Genomic DNA, 20,294 nt, shown 5'->3' with positions numbered 1-20,294 from the left:
AAGCCAACGCCACAGGCTCAATGCATCTGACTACAGCCTGTCTGCCCAAAAGCATACACGTGCTAACTCAGGAGATCTCCGTTTTCTGCTGGTGGCGATGGTCACATCACCCGTATGTTCCTGCCGGGTGGAGGTGGCCGGCAGGACAGGTTTTGGCCCTAGCCCACCAGTAAGGGGCACGTCAGGGGTAAGGGAAACCAGGGGAACTTTTTCGTTCCCAACCAAACGGGAAAGTTTCTACCTTGCAGGTCCATCTGCACGTAAGTAACACTCCACCAGCTCTTCTGCCAACGCAGCGACGTTGTGCAGGGCGTGATAAGCCGGCGCGTCAGTGCCAAAGCAAGTGCCCCCATTTATTTCCCTCTGGTGGTGAGGAGGCAGAAGTTAGGCCTGGAGGGTGGAATAAGACACGCTGGCAAAAATATGCGTTTGTAGATAAGCTGCATCCAAAGTAGGAGCTCTTAGAAAGAAAGGCACCAGGAAGCTACACAGAGCTGGGGCACATCACACAAACGTAGCTTCTCATCTTTGGAAGAAATTCTGCAACCACCACCTGGGAGCATTTTTCACAGTCCGGTTACGCGTGCAGCTTTTGTGGGACCAACCATCGGGGTTGGTCCAACAAAAAACACCACGCTTCTTCTCCCTAGCAGTCAGGACACACGCCCGGCACGCACCTTCCCGAGCCCCGCTGCTGGCATCGGCTGCCACTTTAGCGTGGTAAATCCTATCTGCGCTCCTGCTGGAGAACACAGTGGGCTTCACCTGCTTAGTTCAGACAAGGACTAAGGGAAGGGGAGAGGCTGAAGGCCAACATCAGAAGAAACTGACTGATGAAAACCGCCTCGCTACGCTCACACAGGAGCCATGCCATTCACCTATGCCCGTAGAGTTGCAGTTTCACCTGCTACGTGCCAGGCACCATCCCCGTGGCACAGGGAGAGAGATTCCACACAGAGGCTGGTGGCTCTCTCACGTTAATTTTTGTTATGAACTGTTAAGATACAGAAATTCTGCCAAGCCTCGGGTTTTAGAGGAAACAAAGCACCTGGGGACACCTCCAGCAGCGATCTCACAGGTACGACGTAGTGGAGACCAACCCGCTCCGAACTATCGGCTCCTCACCAAAAGCACGCAGCGATCGCACCCACACCGGGAAGCAAACGGGAGAGGCCTGGTGTGGGGCAAAGAGAAAAGGAAGGGGGCCGAGATGCTTCACCTGCTGGGTCTGGGAGCCGAGCAGCGAAGGGAGCAGCGGCGCAGGCCTGCACGCTTGCACCACCCACGGAATTAAGCGAAGGTTTAATAAAGTTACTCCTCCAAGACCCGGCTGAGGTTCCTGGGCGGTCGCTACCCCAGGCCAGGCGGCGCAGCCCCGTCTCTCTTGATGCTTCCATGCTGGATCTACCACCGCGGGGAGCACCCGGGGCACACCGCTGTCCCCCGGGCCCAACTCCTGCAGCCCTGCTTTCTTGGGGAAATTATAAAGAAAAGCACAGTAAAGCTCTTAGGGATGAGATGGGTTTCAGAGGGCAGACTCAACGCCCGGCCTACGTAGCAACTTGTCTCTAAAAGCGAATTATGAGGTCGTTTCAAAGAGCAAAACACCTTGAGTTACGAACAAAAATAGCGAGTTTGTGTTTAAACTGCGTACACATGTTTAATCCTATTCCTGGTGCATTTTCAATTGCTTAGGCAGTTCTTAGTAAAAGGCGCAATCTAGAACACACGTTCCGGATTATTTTTCACAGATTACTTCATAAATCCAAAAAGTTTATTCTCCTTCCCCCCAAAGGGAAAGGGAATCCTTCAGAGGATAAACCCCGGGAGAAGTAATAAAAGTTCTCTTTTCATTTTACCACGCATCCTTCCCTTTATTCCCCATCCCTGGGAACGGAGAGAGGAGGCTCTGCCCGGAACCGCGGCCAGGTAACCGGGCTCAGCACCACGCTCCCTCCCGAAGTCGCGCAGCCCCCTCGGCGACTTGAGGCGTTTCGTGAGGAAAAATAATAACGAAATAGGCTCCGGATAGGCTCGATCGGGTGCTGGAAGCTGCGGGCCCCCCCCCGGGTGCGCGCTCCCCGGCGGAGCGGGGCGCGGGGCCCTCTCGGAGCTGCCCCGCGGCCCGGCCCGGCCCGGCCCCGCCGGGGGCTCCCGCTCCGGCTCCTCCCGGGGCCGCCGCCACGCCCGGAGCCGCCGCCGGGTGCCCGGGGCCGTGCCGAGCCGAGCCGGGCCCGCTGCCGGCCCCACATTGTTCCCCGGCCCGGCCCGGCCTCCTCCTCCCCTCCCTTCCCGCTGCAAACTTCGCCGCCCGCCCCGGACCTGCTCCGGCTCCGGCCCCGGCTCCGGCCCCGGTTCGGGCTCGGGCTCCGGCTCCGACTCGTAGTCCTCCTCGTCGGCGCTCGCAGACATGGCCATGGCTCATGGTGGGCCCAGGCGGAGCCGAGCTGACATGGCTGGAGCGGCGCTGCTGGCGGAGCCCCGCTCCCCGCACACACACACACACATGCAGGAGGAGGAGGAGGAGGAGGAGGAGGAGGAAGGGGGGCCGTGCATATTCATGCCAGGCAGCCAGGAAGGGGCTGGCCCTGGCGGCACGGCCAATCGCGGCCCGCTCGCACAAAGCCGGCCTGCGGGGACAGCGGCGGGGGCACCCCCGGCACCCCTCGGCTCCCCCCACCCGGGGGCAGCGGGGCCCGCCCGGCTGGGGCCTGCCTGGGTGTGCAGGGCCGGGCCGGGCCGGGCGGGGTGCGCGGCGCTGCACGGGCTGAGGGAGACAAAGGAGACGCGCTCGTAACGCCCGGCTCGGCTCCGGGCACCCCCCCGGCGCTGCGATGCCGGGGATGCTGCCCTGCACCCCCTGGCCCTGCACCGCTCGGAGGGGCCCCGGGGGGGGGAAAAAGCCCCGCTGGGGGGTGAGAGGGGCGCGGCCGGGAGCTGCTGGGGAGCCGCAGGGCCCCGAGGGGCAGCGCCTCGGACGCAGGAGGCATCCTCGAAAGCGTGCTGCTGGGGGTCAGGGCACGCAGGCCTGAAGCAGAGCGCTGAGAATTGAATTTCCCATTGCATTGATGGGCCTGCTGCTTTCAGGGGAAGTCCCGCTTCCATTCAAGTTGTTAGGATTTTGCCTCTGGCTCCTACGCCCACAACACAGAATTAAACATGAGATTAAATATTTGCATGTGCTGAGCAACCGAGAAGCCATAAAGCAGCAGATCTAATGGTCTTCGCGGCAGGATTTTTGCCAAACTAGTTTCGGCTCGGTTCCCTGGTCTGCATCACCACGTGGCCGCACCAGCCCGGCGGTGGCCCGGCAGAAGAGGCAGCAACAGGCAGGAGCTGGCACACGAGCGGCGATGCTGCCTTGTGCCTTTGCGACGCCCTGGCCCCCCAGAGCCTCACCCCTCCCAGCTTTAAGCAACAAAGTTCAGCCCAGCTTTAAACACAGTTACAGGTGACTGCAGGAAAAGCCGAGCGATTGGCGTAATTACATCCCTTCCTTATTGTGCGTACATTAAATATCCATTTCTTGTTCGCACGTCTGTCCTCTTGCCAAATCAAGCTCACATTATGGGTAAGTGATGGTATTCTCCCAAACCCTGCTTGCCGCGATGCCAGAAGTGAGGCCTTTACATGCAGCCCATGGTGCGGCTCTCCAGCGTACCATGGGCTACGTTCAGCCTGTCTCCTCAGGTTTCTCTCTCCCCCACTGTGCTCGTACACAACCCAGAGCGGGAGCAGATGAAAGCTGAGGCACGCAAGGCATGTGCCTAAGGCCTTGGCTTTCAGAAGCACAAGGTAGTATCAGAATCCAACATTTTCTGGAGGAGAGAGGGAAGGGGGGGGATGCGTTTCCCGCTAGAGGCCTACAAAGGAGAGTTTAAAGATACGAAGCGAGGATAACCGACACGCTTACCGCTGTGTTTGTGGTTCGAGCAGTCGGCCTCCAGCAGGGGCAGGAGAACAGATAACATCGGGAAGGATATGCTGGGTCCCACACCTGCCTGGGGCAGGCCGAGCCTCCAGCCCGGGCTCAGGTTCCACAGCAGGCTCCCCGCTCCACGTTTGGCTCCACAATCCAGACGGGAGAAAAAATAACTCGTGACGTCCCCTAAGGACAATCCACCGGTCACACCGCGGTGAAATGTCATTCACAGCAAATTAAATCATGACACAGATCCTCCTGCTCTCATCCGCGACAAGCCCCAGCACTGGTGATACCCGCGTTAGCCCACCTGGGCTGCAGCAGGTCGCTGCCCTCAGTAACCCGCGTCGAGCCGCGCTCCTCAGCCACCCGCGAGCGTGTTCCAGTCTGCCACTTGCAACAGCAACACAACTGACAAATTAGCTCTAATTACGAGGCCTGCGTTAACCACTGAAGACGCACGCGCCAAGAAGATCTCGGAATGATTTTCAAATGCTAGGTAAACTTTGCAGAGCTGGCATTTAATAAAAAAAGAAATCGGATAGGATATGATATCAAATAGCAAATTGGGAATCAGTGGGGGGGAAAACACTACAACAAAATGAACTTTTCCGATTGTAATTGCTCTCTGAAAATCTAATCTTGTACAAGAGCAGCTAAGCATTCAAAGATATATTTAATACACAGAAAGAACTATTAAAAGAGCATTTTCCAGCTTGATCCTTTCGGCTTGTCTACTCTGGAGAATGCTAAATTACAACAAACAGTGAGCAACCCTTGTGCGAACTGTTCTAGCAGTGCACATTTCACTATCCCGCTACGCTTCACAGCAGTTCAGAAAACGGAACAAGCACTACTGACCCTAGCCATGCTCGTATTGGCATAACTGTGTCCATACTTCAGCTTTGTGTGATGTAATTTGCGTGATGTAATAAAGAATAAATAACATCCTAGACTGAACCACTGAACTAGCCTTAACGAAAACTGCATGAAAACAGACGGCACTTCCTATTCTGAACTGTTGCGCTGATTGTCTCTCTCCCGAAGTCCCATATAAGTCTCATCAATACCACCATCTCCACAAAAACCAATTACGTTGTCACAAACTGAGGCAATAACCTCAAGTGAAGAATAAACAGCAGGAGGAGGTGAGTGCCAAACAACCAGATTTCATTCTCATGCAAATACCCTTTAGTAAAACCAAGATGGGGACGGACGGACGGACTACAACCTGCACTGTATGTGCTTGCTCTCGAGCATCTCTAGTACCAACAGATTTCAGCTGTTGCTATCAGTGCTCAGTGCTAAACAGCACCCATGCTTTTGTGTTACATGCTGAAGTTTATGATTCTATGATTCCCAAGTTGAGGTGAAAAAGTTTTTAATAAATACAAATAAATATACCTTTGATTTGAACCTTCCTTTGAAGCTTCTTATGTATCTTTATAGAATATTGTATTTTGCTGATAGTAGAAAAAATATTTAAGAGAAAACAGTTTGGGGGAAAAAAAGCACATGCAAAATTGGTTTATATGCAAGTTCTTGGAAAAAAAGATCTTGCGCTGCCTTCTGTAGGCCAGTGCGTATGTTTTTGAAAAGCAAACCTACTGAGATGCTTATGAGTCAGCTTCTTGACCTGTATCAGAATAAGAAAGTTACCCAATAGCTTTCTAAGGATCATTATTTTGGTGCAAGTGTCCATTCGTATGATATATGATCCTAACTGTTGGGCCTGGGCAAATTTCATAACACTTTTCTCAAGAGTTCTGGCCAATATTTCAGTCATATTCTCAACACTGTCAGAAACAATCTGGCAACCTTTTGTCTTCAAATATCCATCTAGTGTCTTGATCTTACTACTTCCCCCTATTTATTTTATCTGAACTATGACATAAGAGTAGTCATCAGATACACTGAGTATCCATTGCAATCTCTTTAATAAACCATCCAACTGATCAACCTTAGATCAAATAAAGTAACTCAAGATGAAGTAATATATTGATTGCTCCCTCCACGTAATGCCTCCCGCACGTACTTTCTACCTAGTCAGTATCCAACACAGGAGAAGCAGAGAAGGCACGGGCTGTACGACTCTCTTGAAGGCTGACAACCTTGGGCTATTACAGTGTAGCTGAGGAGCAACGCATGAAAAAACAGGAGCCCAGACAGAATGTGCTGGCGGCAACTCACTCACTCAGTCTTTCTCAGAAGCCTTGTTTAAAGAAAAGCCATCCCGTCATCTTAAAAATATAGTAAGACCACAGGAAGCGTGCTGAAACACCAAGTTCATCTGCCGCATAAGGCAAAAGCTCCACATCTTGGGAACCTGCCGATACAAAACTGAGGTCTTCTATCTTCACAGCATCACATTTGTGGAAATGGAGAGGTACCAACAAACTCAACAGTGCCTGAGATCCAGGTGTACAAATTTACTCTCTACAGGAAGAGCCGTGGCATGATGGGGACTGTCTGCTGGGAAGTGAGGGAAATCCTGCCATGCTTCCTTCTTCCACAAAGCCTTGTATCACGGAGGGCTCATCTCCAAGAGCCATGTTCTGCCAGTAGATGCAAAAACTAGTGAAGTAGGCTCAAAAGAAGGTAAGAAATGACTGCCACGCTGTTGAGGAACATGCAAATAGATGTGGCTCCTAGCTAAAAGAGTGGATTAACCAGACTATGTAACCTGCTTTCCTTTAAGTGGCTCTGCACTCTCAACACATAGCACAAAACGCTCTCGCTGAGACAATCAGTTGTGTCCGACGTCTGGCAGCAGCTCTCAAACCTTGAGACCAAACCCAAACATTCAGAGGCAAACAAACGGTACACTGAAATGTAAGCAAAGAAAGAGCTCAAGTGTGTTTTTCCTCACAAGAGCTCAGGTGCTCAGCTGTCACCTACAGCCTCTATTTGGATTTGTAGGGAAACATGCAGGACAAAAACAAGCAAAACACGCTTAACTATGTCTCAAAGCTGCTTCGCTTTTATCAGACCTTCTCTATTTCTTTTGTTAGATTTGCTAATTTTCAAAAAGGAGAGCGCTTCTGTGCCTCTTAGATCTGGTCTACCAGTGCCTGCAGGAAAGTCATAAAGTTGAAACAAGACCTCATTTATATTCTCAGCAGACTTTAATTTCAGTGTGCTGTGGAACTAAAAGGAAGCCATCTTCTCAGGGACAGAACATACAATTCAATTTTGTTCTGAAAAGTGCATGCAGGATTAATGTCCATAATTGCGCAGCACGTACCGTGGAATGACAAACGCCTTCCACATTGCTCTGCCAATGTGCTTCGATCCAGAAACAAAACTATTAAATCTCAGATACGTAACTCAAAGCTTGAATGGTTTTAATGTCGGGGTGGGGGAGAGCCTAAGGATGCTCAAATACTTAATCAGATTCAAATCTTAGATTTTTGTTTGGTTTTGTTGGCCAACTCAGCAAGGCATGTAGTCCAGCTCCTGGTGATAAAATCTGAGAGCCATCAACCCATTTCACATGCACCACATTCACAAAAGGTCTTAGGACTAACGCATTTTTTTCATCAGCACTTTTACTGCCATGAAATAAAGAGAAAGTGGCAATCTTGAAAAATGGCAGTCAAGACCTTAGTTGGAAAAAATTGATGTTACTGAATATTCTTGCATATGTTGGAAGAATGACAATGGGAAGAACACATAAATCTTCCACTATGATACTTGGAGCACAACAGTTTGAAAATAGAGATGTCTGCTCATTTTTTTCAATCCATTCAAATTTCTACTCAGAGCCAAAATGGCTCTAATTTACCTGTTTGATGTATTAATCACATAAAGGCATCGGTCAAATTTCAAAGCAAGTGGCTGAGAGTTGATAAGAAGGGAAAATATTAAGTCAAAGATGGAAGATTAAGAAGGTGCTCATTCAAGTCCTTGCTATTTATAATTACTCCCTGAAGGGACACAATATTTCAAGTACAGCCTCTTGAGGTAAGAAATAATCTGTCAAGTCACCAGGCAAAGCTTTTCGAAGAATGCTGAGGCAATATAAGCGAAGCTCTTTGGGGATATTATGTATGATACACGTATACCAAACCCTGAAACTCCTCTGGCCTGCATGGAGTTCCCACGGAAATGAATTTGTCTGGAGAACTAATGTTTGGGAGAGACCGAAGCAGTGCTCAGAAAAATAAACAAGCCAGGCAAGGAGCTGCCTTCCTCACCAGCGCTGCCCCAGGAAAGCAGACATTTGACAGAAGCTCCCAGTAGCTTCAGCAGCTCTTACTCCTTTGTGCAGAACCTGAAGAAGTCTTCAGTTCTGGTGCAGCAGGTTTCTTCCTGCTCCCAAGTGTACTTAGCAAGGAAAGGGCTTCGTTTTGTATATGTGCAGCTACTGTGGGAAGTCCCCTTAAAAAAAATCCCCCAAACCTCAGCTATGTGGTTTTGTTTCTTAATGGATTTGTCGGGAGCCAGAATTGGGGTACCCGTCTGAATACATTCCAGGGCTCTCCTACCACATGGCAACTGCTATTCCTACAGTGTAAAAGAACAGAAATTACTAAAAATTATTTAAATCGCTGATTCCAATCACAATTGAAATCAGCAAAGAGAAAAACAAATTTAAATTGATTTTAATCTTGATTTTCTTTTGTACTTAAGTTACTTTCTGGCAGAAAAAAATATTAGCATCTGATAACTATCAAGAAATGTCTGATTTGCAGTAGATGATGAACTTTATAATCAGTACTTTCAACAAATAGGATTCACAATACACACGGATTTGTGTCTGCAAATCTTGCAGACTATGGGCATTTGTATCTGTTGTTGACACTTAGCAGAGTTGAAGCACTGCTTTGAGATCACCTTTAAACTGGTGCCTGGAAAGGACAAAATGTGACAGCTTAAATCCCGGTTTTCTTGCTCCTGTGGCACTGGACTGGCTGATGTAAAACTTGATTTGAATCACAACCAGAAAAACACAAAGTCCAACAAAATTACACAGAATTATTTTGGTGTCCTTCTGCCTTTTTTTTTTTTCCTCCCCCTTCTTAGCTATTTTCCTACGCTATAAATACTAAACTAAGAAATCAGTCTGTCTTTCCATGCTTGCTTTTAATTGTCAGTTTTTGCTTTCTAACATGTTCATATTCTCACAGGAAGTACCCCAAATGGCTCTCCAAGGGCTGCTCTGTCCTAGGGAATTTAGCACAGGTTTCCTGCTGCTCCTCCTAGGAATGTAGCTTTCCTGGTGGTAGCCCCCGGGCAGGCTCCTGAAACTGATGCTGTTTTGATGCTGTGCCATTTATACGTGCTCAGATCTGTTTCAGACACTACTCCGGTTAAAACACTAATTGCTGGAGCTAGTACCTCAGTGCTCTTGCTGCTCTGGGTGGAGCTGGCCTAGCAGTAGCTATGGTAGGAATTCTTAGTAAGTAAGCAAGTAAAAACTAGAAGTTTTTATTCAAAGGTTTTCAAGAACATTCTTTGTCCACCTAGCACCTCTTCCTCTGAATTGAAAGAAAAACCTGACATAAAACAATGCTCAACACTTCTCAAAAATCACAGTGGTGCTAACCACAGCTAAGATTTTTTTCAAGTTGAAGTTTACCCAACCTCTTGAATTCATGCTATTTTTCTAATTTCTACATGCATTCAAATTTTATTAATTCTTAGACCATTTAAATACTATTTCTGGCATTTGATGCCATGCACAAAGTTACATATACGTTCATAAAACTGGAGCCATGCATAAAGATGCTCTATTATTAGAAACTGGTAGATCATCTTCCCTTCCCAGCATTATTCATGTGAAATACCAAGAAGAAAGAAGTCTCCTTGCTAGAAAATGGCAGCAGACATGTGCCAAAGGACCATTATGGGATCCAGATCTGGACAGACTATCACTGCCTTTTATTATTTAAAATACAAGTTATTCTGAAGAATCTAACACCCTTTTCATCACCAGTCTACTTTTTTTGTCTGTTGTATACATGCACGCTATTTACTTTAGGCTATGAGCAGTGATCAGAAACCTTATTTCCAGACTAAGTTTATTTATGGTGTGTTTATACTCACTTGTTCTCATGCCAACATTGTCCGCTAACTTAAATAACTCTTCTCCTCCCCTGGTATTTATATTCCCTGAAGTACTTACACATAGCAATCATCTCCCCCTTCAACTTTGTTATGCCATGCTGAACAAGACATGCCCTTCTAGTCTCCTCTCTTAAACATCACATCTTGAACACTATATGTGGTTCTGGAGTCCCATATCCGCCCTCATCTCAAAACCACCTGTAGTGGAACTAGAATAGAGTGATAGAGATGATCAAACATATGGTATGGTTTGTGTACCAGAAGACATTGAAGTTACTGGTGTTTTTCAGCTTGTTTTTCTGCTTTTCTACACAGAACTTTATCAAACAGTGGGGTCACTGTTACAGGATGCTATGGCTAGCAGAAAGATCAAGAGGTTCCACAAATTATTAAGTAAATTCACAGGAAAAAAGTATCTACCAAGGAACAGCAAAACAAAGCTGATGATATGACCTTCTAGCTTAACTGTGAAGTTAAGCAAAGGAAAGACTGCTCTGTTCTTACAGCTGTGACTGGCCACTCTCGAAGCAGAACACCGTGCTACAAAGACCGTCTGGTCTGACTGAGTATGTCCAGGTCAGTGCTTCCTCAACCATTTTGTTTAAATCACTTTTTCTTCCTGATTCTCACACACCAATACATAGCTATGAGCATTATTTTGCATTGCAATTGCAGGGAAGGGTGTTAAAAAACAAAAAAAAAAACAAAAACCCAAAAACACAGTTTAATTAAAATTTTGATTTGTAGCATTTACTAATTAATAGCACTCCTTTAAATAGGGATATTATCATTGCTCTATGATACTTTTCAAGTACCTTCTCTTAAAATTAAGAAGTAACAATTACACAGAAGAAGCATATGAGCAGGGAGGTCAGAAAACCAGCCACGTTTTCCAGCATTGTTAACCAGCCACTGAAAATTACAGCTTCATCTCCTGCTCACAGCCAGACCTATACATATTTGGACACTTCCTATCATTACAAATGCAATGGCTTTAGGTTTATGCCAGGTAAAAGAGATGAGAATCTGGTGCAGTCTGCATTTCTGACTCTTCACAGAGCAACAGAGTCCAAACACGTTTTACTTCTTTACAGCCACTCTTTATAGACAACTAAAGATCTTTATCACAATAAAAACTGAGAGCACTGCCACAGAGTGTAATTAAGTGCTACTGTAGTTGACTGTTGTCTTCCAGAAATAGGAAATGGTTTGAAAAAAATACATGGTTTCTGCTTGGGCCATACTACAAACTCCTTTAATAAGCCATTAGCCCTAATCCCTGTGCAGATGACATGGTTTACTACCAAACTTTCTGCTGAAGGTTTCACAGATCTTTACAAACAGAAACTTCACTTCACAACCCAGGATGTGAAGCAGCAGCAGCATCTACTGGGAACAAGCTCTGGGAACGGAGAGGTGCCACTCGCTGCATGCAACCCAAGAAGGCTGCAGCAGAGCTGGGAACAGAACATGGACCTTTGCCTCCCCTTCTGTACATAAGATCATCAGATGTCACCTACTTGTTTCATCTCCTCACCAAAACATCTGACCGATACTTCTGTTTCTTTTCTCAGTGAACAAAGTTTTTGAGAGCTGCAGAAAAACAGGACGGCCCCAAACGCCTTTAGAAAGGGTAGACGTGAGCGACGCGGCACGAGGGGAGCACAGCACGCGGATGGGACTTAGCTGAGTGTCTTGCCCATTGCCCTGTCTGCTGTGATTCAAGGTGAGTGAACATTTCTTTCCTACAGCCCGGAATTTCACAGTCTTCAAACAACCATTTTGCAGCACAGAACCGCACACACTGTTGGCACTCACATTAACAATGTGTTAAAGAACCTGTGAGTCGATTCTAAATAGAAATATTATTTGCTGCTTCTAAAATCACTCAGGTTATTAGAGGCACGTTCTTTCAGAAGCAAGTCAACATACCTAAGCAAGCCCTTTCACAACGTGGGCTATTCACATAGTTACGTTGTTTACTGTCCCTTCCTTCTTTGGGGATTCTCTTACCTTAGTAAGAGTTTTCTACCTCTGCTCTACGTTTTCCTTGTTCCATCTCTTTTCCATCCTTGTTTCTCTCCTCATCCTGCTCTCTTGCTGTTTCTAGCCTCTTCCCTTCCTTTCTTTACAGTCATTTCCATTTTCTTTGAAATGTTTTGGCATTTAGTGCCGGCTTTATTCTTCCTTCTCCATCTGCTGCTCTTGTCTTTCTAAATCTCTTCTGGAGGCTTCTCTTGGGAGAAAGTAAGAGACACGTTTTTCGTTTATTGCCTCCTCTTTGTGAATTCCATTTCCTTTCTTTTACTTTAAGGACTTTGAATCAGACAATTCTCCTCTCCCTGGAAGCTGGTGCACCAGCTACACCTTCTTACCAGCCCCACAGAAGCCAGTACCGTGCTGTATCCTATCTGCCGCCCCCTTTACACATCAGTATCTCCAGAAAGGCACTCTTAAATATTTGGCATTTCTCTTATACACTATAAGAGCAACACTACAGAAGCAAAATTACTGCAGGGCGTTACTCCCCTGCCTTGTGTTCAGTGTTTGTGGAATCTTCCAGCCATGGAGACCTGCTCCACCAGCTACAATCCAATTTTAAAGGGAGTTTCCCCCTCCCTTAGGGGTTTCTTCTCTGTCAAATCTTCTATTTCATTATCAGGACTTACAAGGAACAAAGGAGAAATAATGAAGCTTAACCACTTACAGCATTGCTTTTATACAAATTTCCCTTACATTGTCTTTCCAACATACTTTAACTTGGGGCCCAAAGATGCAACACTAAGACACGTCCTCGGAGCCTGCTCACTTGGCCTCTGTTTCCAGAGGAGGGAAATAGCTGTGGTACGAAAGGTGATGCACACATTTGTGCATCAGAAGGGAGTCCAACAAACAACAAACTCCTTTTGCAGAACATTCAGCCGTATCTGTGTGTACCTTTCAAGTTACGCATAATGCCAGCTGATTACTGATCAAGCAAAGTAAGTATGAACACTATGGTAAATAAATGGTTTTTATTTGCAAATTTCAAGCTAAACTCTGACTTCCTATAAAGTTTTCCTCTTATTTGTGTGATGTGTAGAATTGTTTGTTATTATAACTTAGCACTAGGAATGATGCCTTTAAAAATGTCTGCTTTCAAAAAGGCTGATGGAAAATAAGCACCAGAAAGTTAAAAAATACAAATATACACACACAAATTTGCAGGCAGCAAGATGGATTTTGCAAAAAGGAATGAGATTAAAATCACAAAAAACAGAATCTCAGAATCTTTTACAGTTAGTTATGTTGCCAATGCACAGAAATAAAATATAAGAAGTGAGACATCCATCAAGGATTCCAAAATAAAGTGAACAAGAACATGAACAAACACCAAAGCTTATGAAAAAAACTCCAAATATTAAGATCCTTACTTGTACCACAAGCTCAAAAAATTCAGCACGAGTCAATTGTTCCTTAGTTTTGTTTTATAAATTTCACACACCAGTTTTCCTCTGGTCCCAAAGATTTATTTTTTTTTTTAATTTGATGTTTAAAGTATACTTGGCTGGTGAATGAACAGCAGCTATCAAAGCAGTGGAGTGGAGCATCCGACATCTATTCCTCTCAAGGTTTTTAAACAAATCGTTGTTTTTAAACAACTCAATGTTTTAAACACAATGCATGCTCCTACAGATCTATTACAACGTAAAAGGGAAATACGCATTTAGCAAGCTGTGCCTTATCTGAAATGCACCCAGCTAAAAGCCAGAAATAAGGCAGAAGCAGGATCTCATGCTCCCTTTGCTCCACTTTTCCCTAGCAGCTGCTGAAGTCCATGGTCTCCTACTCCCCATCTGAAACCAGCAAACTCTCATGGCTACAAGTGGCTATATAAAGAGCCACAGCAAGTACACCAGCAAAGAGAGAACAGGGAAAATAATTCACTGAAAATAATTAACTGAAAGTTATTTACAATGATAATAACAACAGATTTTCAGATAGAAGCCTGATTAAAGTTGACTGACCCTTTCAGGATTTCTAGAGAAATTATGTATTATAAAACTAATTCAGTGAAAAAGAACAGTAAAAATAGAAGCGATGAGACATCATCCAAATAAGCAAAGCTGCTTTTACAGCACGCTGAATAACTGGAGTGTGGTAAACATACCACTGTTATAAATAACATTCAGCCTTTTGACATTATTCTTTAGTTAATTATTTCAAACTCTTCATAAGCAATAATGAAGCAAACCTCCCTGATCTTCTGCAAAGAGAAGAGAATTACTCCCATATATAGGAACAAAAATGAAGGTACAGAGACAAAAAAACCTCCAAAGTTAGTGGAAGATGTGTATGAGAAAAATTCTCTGTAGCATGAGACAAAAAACATCCTCTCATCCAGATCAAAGTATTTGCTAAGTGATCAGTCTGTAGGATTTACGCAGCATTTAAATTTACACAAAATGTTGCATCAACATTTTCAAATTTAACTATGATTAGCAAATGACTAAGACATATCAAAGTTTTATACAGGTAAGTAAGGCACAAACAAATTCTTTTTTAAATAGAAACCCTACTAATTTCTCCCTACTGAGGCACCTTTTTGTGTTCTGCTTCAACACGCAGTCATAAAACTATTAAAAATAACTTTTTGTGTTAAAAGTGCTAGCTGCTGCCAAACTATCACAGAAACCACTTGTCAGATTATAGCTAGAAAACACCAGGATCTGGCAACGATTAGTAAGTAATTGTGAATTGTGTCTCATTACCTTTGGGGTCTTCTTGGGCCAGCTGACCACAGGGACACCCGAAATGGCAAGATTTTGGTCATCATCAGCATGTTCCTTCAGAATGTTCTGTTGCGAACGAAAAGGTCTTTATTAACCACAGAAATATTTTTTCCAGCTGACGAGCGCAGAGACTTACAGAACACAACACCTACCCTGATGAAAAAGACTGACGTGATCCCTGCTGACTCGTTACACCTCTGCGAGCTAATTTTGCTTCAGAGCTTCCGATTCACAACAAAACTCACACGTTGTTACAATGCCAAAAGTGCAGTTTCTTGCAGCACAACAGACAGCGAAACCAATCAACGAACCGCCTCAAATATTACAGATTTCTTTAAAATCAACGTATCCAAGAGACACCACAAGTGCTTTCCACTGGTAATACCAACCACTACCTCTCCATTTTAACTCTACCTCGCTAAAACCCAAGCAACCACCACAACCAACATCTTTTCTCCTAAGCAAGTCTTCAAAAGACCCAGGAAGATCCCGGCTCTACCACCATTATTTCTGCAGTCGCGGGGCACCAGACACAGTTTAGAGCAATCCTCAGATGCCTGAATATTTGGGTAAGTCGAGGTACAGCGCATGGTGCCTCACAACCTCTCGTCTGCGTGTGGCAATTGAGGAGCACCGTCATTTCCACTGGCCTTCCTCCCGCACCAAAGGGCAGGCCAAGTTGTTGTAACCTAATTCATTTCACGTGATCGGATAAGACGTTCAGTTTCCTGAGTATTCACTAAGAAACCATCTGACTTGGGATGGCAGAGGATGAAGGGAAAAGATTGGTCTTCCTGCCCCCATCAAATCCTCTGCCTGGAAGCACTGGCCCAGTCATCTCATGAGTGCGTTGCGCTGCTTTACGCAGCTTCGGCCGCTGAGAATCGCTCCCAGCACCGTACAACCCAAGGCAGAGGTGGGGAAGGCTCCTTTTAAGTGTACTTGGTGGTGCAGCTGGGAATCATCCATGCTCTCCATGGCTCCCTACACACTTACTAACCTCGCTACAGAGCTCTTCAGGTGGAGTTCAGCAGCTGAAGACGACGACAAACGAAAACCCCAAACAAGGAGGATCCTTCTGAGCTGCTAAAAACTGAGGCCCAAATAACCACCAACAGGTTAAGGAAGAAAAAATTGCTCCAACTACACAAACAAGGGCAGCAGGTTGGAAACTACCTTGTAAAGAATTTCGGAGATAACCCCAGACAATGAAAGTCAACACCGTTGCTCCCAATTATACCGACTTCTTGAAAAAACGTTAGACAGCAGCAGGCACCAGGCCCTCTCAGCACCACCACCGCCGGCACTCTCTAATTTAATAACTAGAAATTTCACACGCTATACAAAGAGAGCTTAAAATACAGGCGTTTTTAATAGGAAACACATTCGGAATTTGTCTGTAATCGTCTGCCTAAGGCCGGGCATACAACGGCCCCGTGCCAGACCCCAGCAGCCCAAGCACCAGCACCCGACTCCAGGCTTGTGTCCCTGATGTGGAGCACAGGCAGGCAGCAAACACCCAGCCCCAAAAGCTACCAGCTGATACAGACAGCTTAATTAATGGCAAGTTAACTAACTCCTGACTAAGCAGAGCAAGGCTAAGTGAGCACCTCCATTCCCACATCCCCTTTGTATTGAGGCAGCAATCACCGCGATAACTGTGAGCGCATTCTGGAAGTCAGTTTTCAGTCCTAAAAATGGAGAGGGCTTAGTGTTTTTATAGCAAAGCCCAAATTCTCCAGAGCAAGAAGGCAGCTTGAGAGCCATATAAACAAAGGACAAATTAATCCCTCTTTACTTTGTTACTCTTAAATTTGGAAGTTTGCGAGACAGGAAACCTTAACATTTCCACTCATGACTGTCAGAAACTCCAAGCTCAATAGCAAGCAGAGCATATTCCAGGAACTTGGCAGGGTACCGAGGGTTTCTTCTTATCGTATGTATCACGTGAAAATATTATCCAAGAAGAAATTTAAAACTCTGTCAGTTTATCATATCGGCCAGCTGAAAACAAGGGATGTCTCAGCAGCAGAACCATAACCAAGCCACAGCTGCACTGACTGGTGCCAAATGTCAGCACACAACAGGCTGGGGGATGCACGCTTCACCTGCTAAAAAAGAAAAACAAAAAAAGAAGATAAAGAAAAGCCACGGGGCTTCAGTTAGACAAACAACACGATGCTCATCCGGCACAAGACTGCCCGATTCACTACACTTGAAGGCTGTGGTGACAACAGCAGGTATGAAGGAAAGAAACTGACTAAGTATGTAAGAATCCAGCTTAGCCATTAATTTCACAAGCACAGCAAGGAATGACTCCCCTGAAATGCATTCAGTAAAGGGAGTGTTTTTCTGCCATCAGAATGAGAATGGGGTAAGATTTCTTGGCAAGAAAAAGTAAGAACATATTTCAGCAGATATCATCTGTCTTGCACAAGAATCTGCTGCTGCTGCCAAGGAGTTGCGGATATTTGACAAACTCTGTTCTGCAAACTGAGTTTCTTCTGCCCTAATGGACTTCAACAGTCCCTTCGAAAGAAGAGCAGCATTTTTGCTTTGAAGTGGGGAATGTCTGTGGCATTATTAGGAGGCAGATCTCACAATCCTCTTTCCCAACATCAGCAAAGGAATTACCATCCTGCTAGTAACACAACAGAAGCGCCGTGTGCTGAAATCAGAGCCCGCATGCAGACAGCTATCACTGGCAGCGTTTAATGTGGGATGCAGACTGCTCAGCTCTACCTGTCTTGTGATGTGGGGTGTGCAAACTACACCAGGGTATAAGATGGTTGCATCTCCCTTCGCTTCTTCATGCCTAAGTCCACCCCAATTGCTTCTTTAGCAGGCTGACGTACCGTTTGGCAGCTAAACATGAAATGGAGAAGTGGCACGATGAAACTCTTTCAGTCCCAAGGGTCACCATCTAAGAATATTTATTTCTCAGTTATTTTTTTCTTCTCTTTATCTGTTCACTGTAAGTCCTTTTTTAACTGTTCAGTTGCTACTTCACTTTCAAATTGAATGGCAGAGAGCAGGCATGGTTGGGCTATTTCGTACCTCAACCTCAGGGCACGGATGGATGGAAAACAAGGTGTGACTGCAGGCTGCGTGTGCCTCCAACAGGTAACACCTGCAGCAGGGATGTGGCAGCAATGGCTGGAGCACCTTCTGGCTGCTCACCCTGCCACCAGCTACACTGCCGAGCCTTCTGTTCCTCTGCCACTTGGGACAGCTGAGCACCTCAGGGAGAGGATGTTTTACCTGGGCAACGATTTCCCCTCACATGTGCTGCACGTACACGCTCACACAGAGCCCAGCCGCAGACATTTGGGCACAGACAATGCTGCATCTCCTCTGACGATTGTTCAGATGCCATCTGCTAGGGAGAGAACGTTGCTGTCAGGAATCGCTGCTTGGAGCCTGTGAGAAGCTCCTTTGGTGGTGAACGCAAGGCTCATGGGACACAATTCCCATACAGCAGAGCTGCAGCCGACAATTATTTAATTCCTTGTTTGAGCTGAGGGAAGAATTGACCTGCTCCTCAAGTGAGGCCTGTGCTGTGCTCCACAAATAAGCCTCCCTCGCCTTGCTGCACTCCATCGATCACGCTGATAAATGGGATCTCAATCTGCAGAGGCATTAGCTGGACACTTCTGGATTGCTGGGTCCCCACTAGATAGTCACAGTTAGTTAGGAGCTTAGATGACATGTAAGGAATTTACACGGGCTTAGATTAGTTTTCACTCTCCCTTCTCATAAGGAAAATAAATTACTTGACTTCAGAGAGCCTCACCTACTTGACATTAAGTAGCTGCATATAGCTGTAGTTGTATTTACCACCAAGAGCAGTAATCCACTCGCCCATCCTTTACTGTACCCTTGCTTCAGACAGCAAAGCATGAATTCTTTATGAGTTACCCTGAGTTGTTCTGTAAAACTTCGCATCGCTGAATAAAATGGTTTCCTTTCTCCAGTTTAACCACCCTTGTCCTGTTTTCTGAAAACGTTAATTATCTTACTGAGGCACAAAGACCTGCACGTCATACAGAAAAGTTCCTGAGCATATTTCATTAAGAAATAAAGCTACTACAATGAACATGGGTTTAATTTTCTTCAAAAAGAAACTTGTTTAAGACTTTCCAAGCAGAGTAAAAACTTACCGACTTTCTGTCAGAGCATGTTCTTGCTATACATTTGTTAAAAATAACTCCCAGGCGGGAGCACTAAAAGGGTGCTTTTTATAGGCTGCATTATTAATACATCACGTGCACAAAATTCAGGTTGCCCATGACACAAGCCTCATGAATACAGCTGAATACAGTCCCAGCACACAGGATCTGCAAAGCCAAAGCTCTTTCTACAGGATTTCAGCCTCCATTCAATCACACACGGGACAGGTGCTCTGGATATTCATCAGAGGTGAGGTAAAGGTGCCAGGCTTCTGCTCACTCTACTGCTATTGCTATCAGCAAAATCCCCACATTTTCTGTTCAGGTTGGAAAACTGGTAGCCAAGTAAGAGGAAATATGATTTTGTGGTCAAGGAGATAAACACCATTATGGAAAAATGGACTGTATTTCTTCCTCTGCCATTATGTCTCTATGTGACACATAGCAAACCTTTTAAATCAAGTTTCCGCAGGCAGTCAAGAATTATGTATGCCTTCTCTTCTCACGCTTGGCTTGGGAACTGGATGCTAAAGCTCAGAACTTCCGTGCCGCAGAAATGTTAAGCAATTACAGTTTCAATACCATTAATACCATTAATTATCTTCTGCAAATTTCATTCTTAAATAACGCTAACTGTTCCGAAAGTCACATCAGAGGCGTGTAAAAACACCATCCGAAATTACGGTCACTTTTATCTTAATCTCTTTGCACGTTAGTTCCCTACCTGTGAACCAGAGATAACAACAGCTCATCAATCACCGCTTGTGAAGCACACGAGCACTGCAGTGATGAGCACCACCGAGAACCCCAGGGAACATTCGTATCACCGTGTTCAGCCGCGGGTCTGAGCAGCGTGCCGTTCCTCGCACACCCTGCACAGCAAGGACAGAACGAAACGCTGAGCAGCCGCATTCTGCACGCCGAGCAACGCAGTAACCCTGCAAGGACCATTATGTTAGAGGTATGCTCAAGGGGCTGAAATCAGTCACTTGGCACCTTTTCCATCAGTAAGCTCTATCCTTTGAAGGTAGAAGCCCTAAACATGCACCGATAATGCTTGTTTTTGTTTATTAAAGCCAACGAACCTAACAAAACTAACTTCATGCTTCGGTATCGCACGGATTACAAGGAGATAGGATGCTCTGGCTCCACTATTTATTTTCTGGCACGACTGGCACGGTGACAGAGAGCAGTCCCCGCAGGGCCGCAGCACGAGATGGCAATGAGACGCGCCTTGGCGGCGGCTCTCTCGGACACCTTGCTGGCAAACAACGGGAAGGGCCGCGTGGGGAACTCCAGTCCCGACGCGAGAAGCGGCATAACTCAGGCAACCACTGGTCTGAGCACAATTCACCCAAACTG

The 20,294-nt window shown here is 45.8% G+C and overlaps 1 protein-coding gene across 24 annotated transcripts in view; it reads right to left on the bottom strand.

Annotated features, from left to right (window-relative positions):
* The window catches only part of KDM2B (lysine demethylase 2B), a 110,314-nt gene that overhangs the window by 22,362 nt on the left and 67,658 nt on the right, over positions 1-20,294 (bottom strand). For 23 of the 24 annotated variants that reach the window (XM_083804289.1, XM_083804286.1, XM_083804269.1 and 20 more), the window contains one exon: positions 14,743-14,829. The exons of the other annotated variant lie outside the window; for it this stretch is intronic. In XM_083804289.1, the coding sequence (XP_083660415.1) occupies positions 14,743-14,829 (87 nt within the window). The remainder of the gene's footprint in view (positions 1-14,742; positions 14,830-20,294) is intronic. 24 annotated transcript variants of the gene reach the window in all.

This window comes from Anser anser (assembly GCF_964211835.1).
Source record: "Anser anser genome assembly, chromosome: 18".
Lineage (NCBI taxonomy): Eukaryota > Metazoa > Chordata > Aves > Anseriformes > Anatidae > Anser > Anser anser.
The sequence above is the reverse complement of the archived record's forward strand: the minus strand, read 5'-3'. Positions and strand labels throughout refer to the sequence as shown.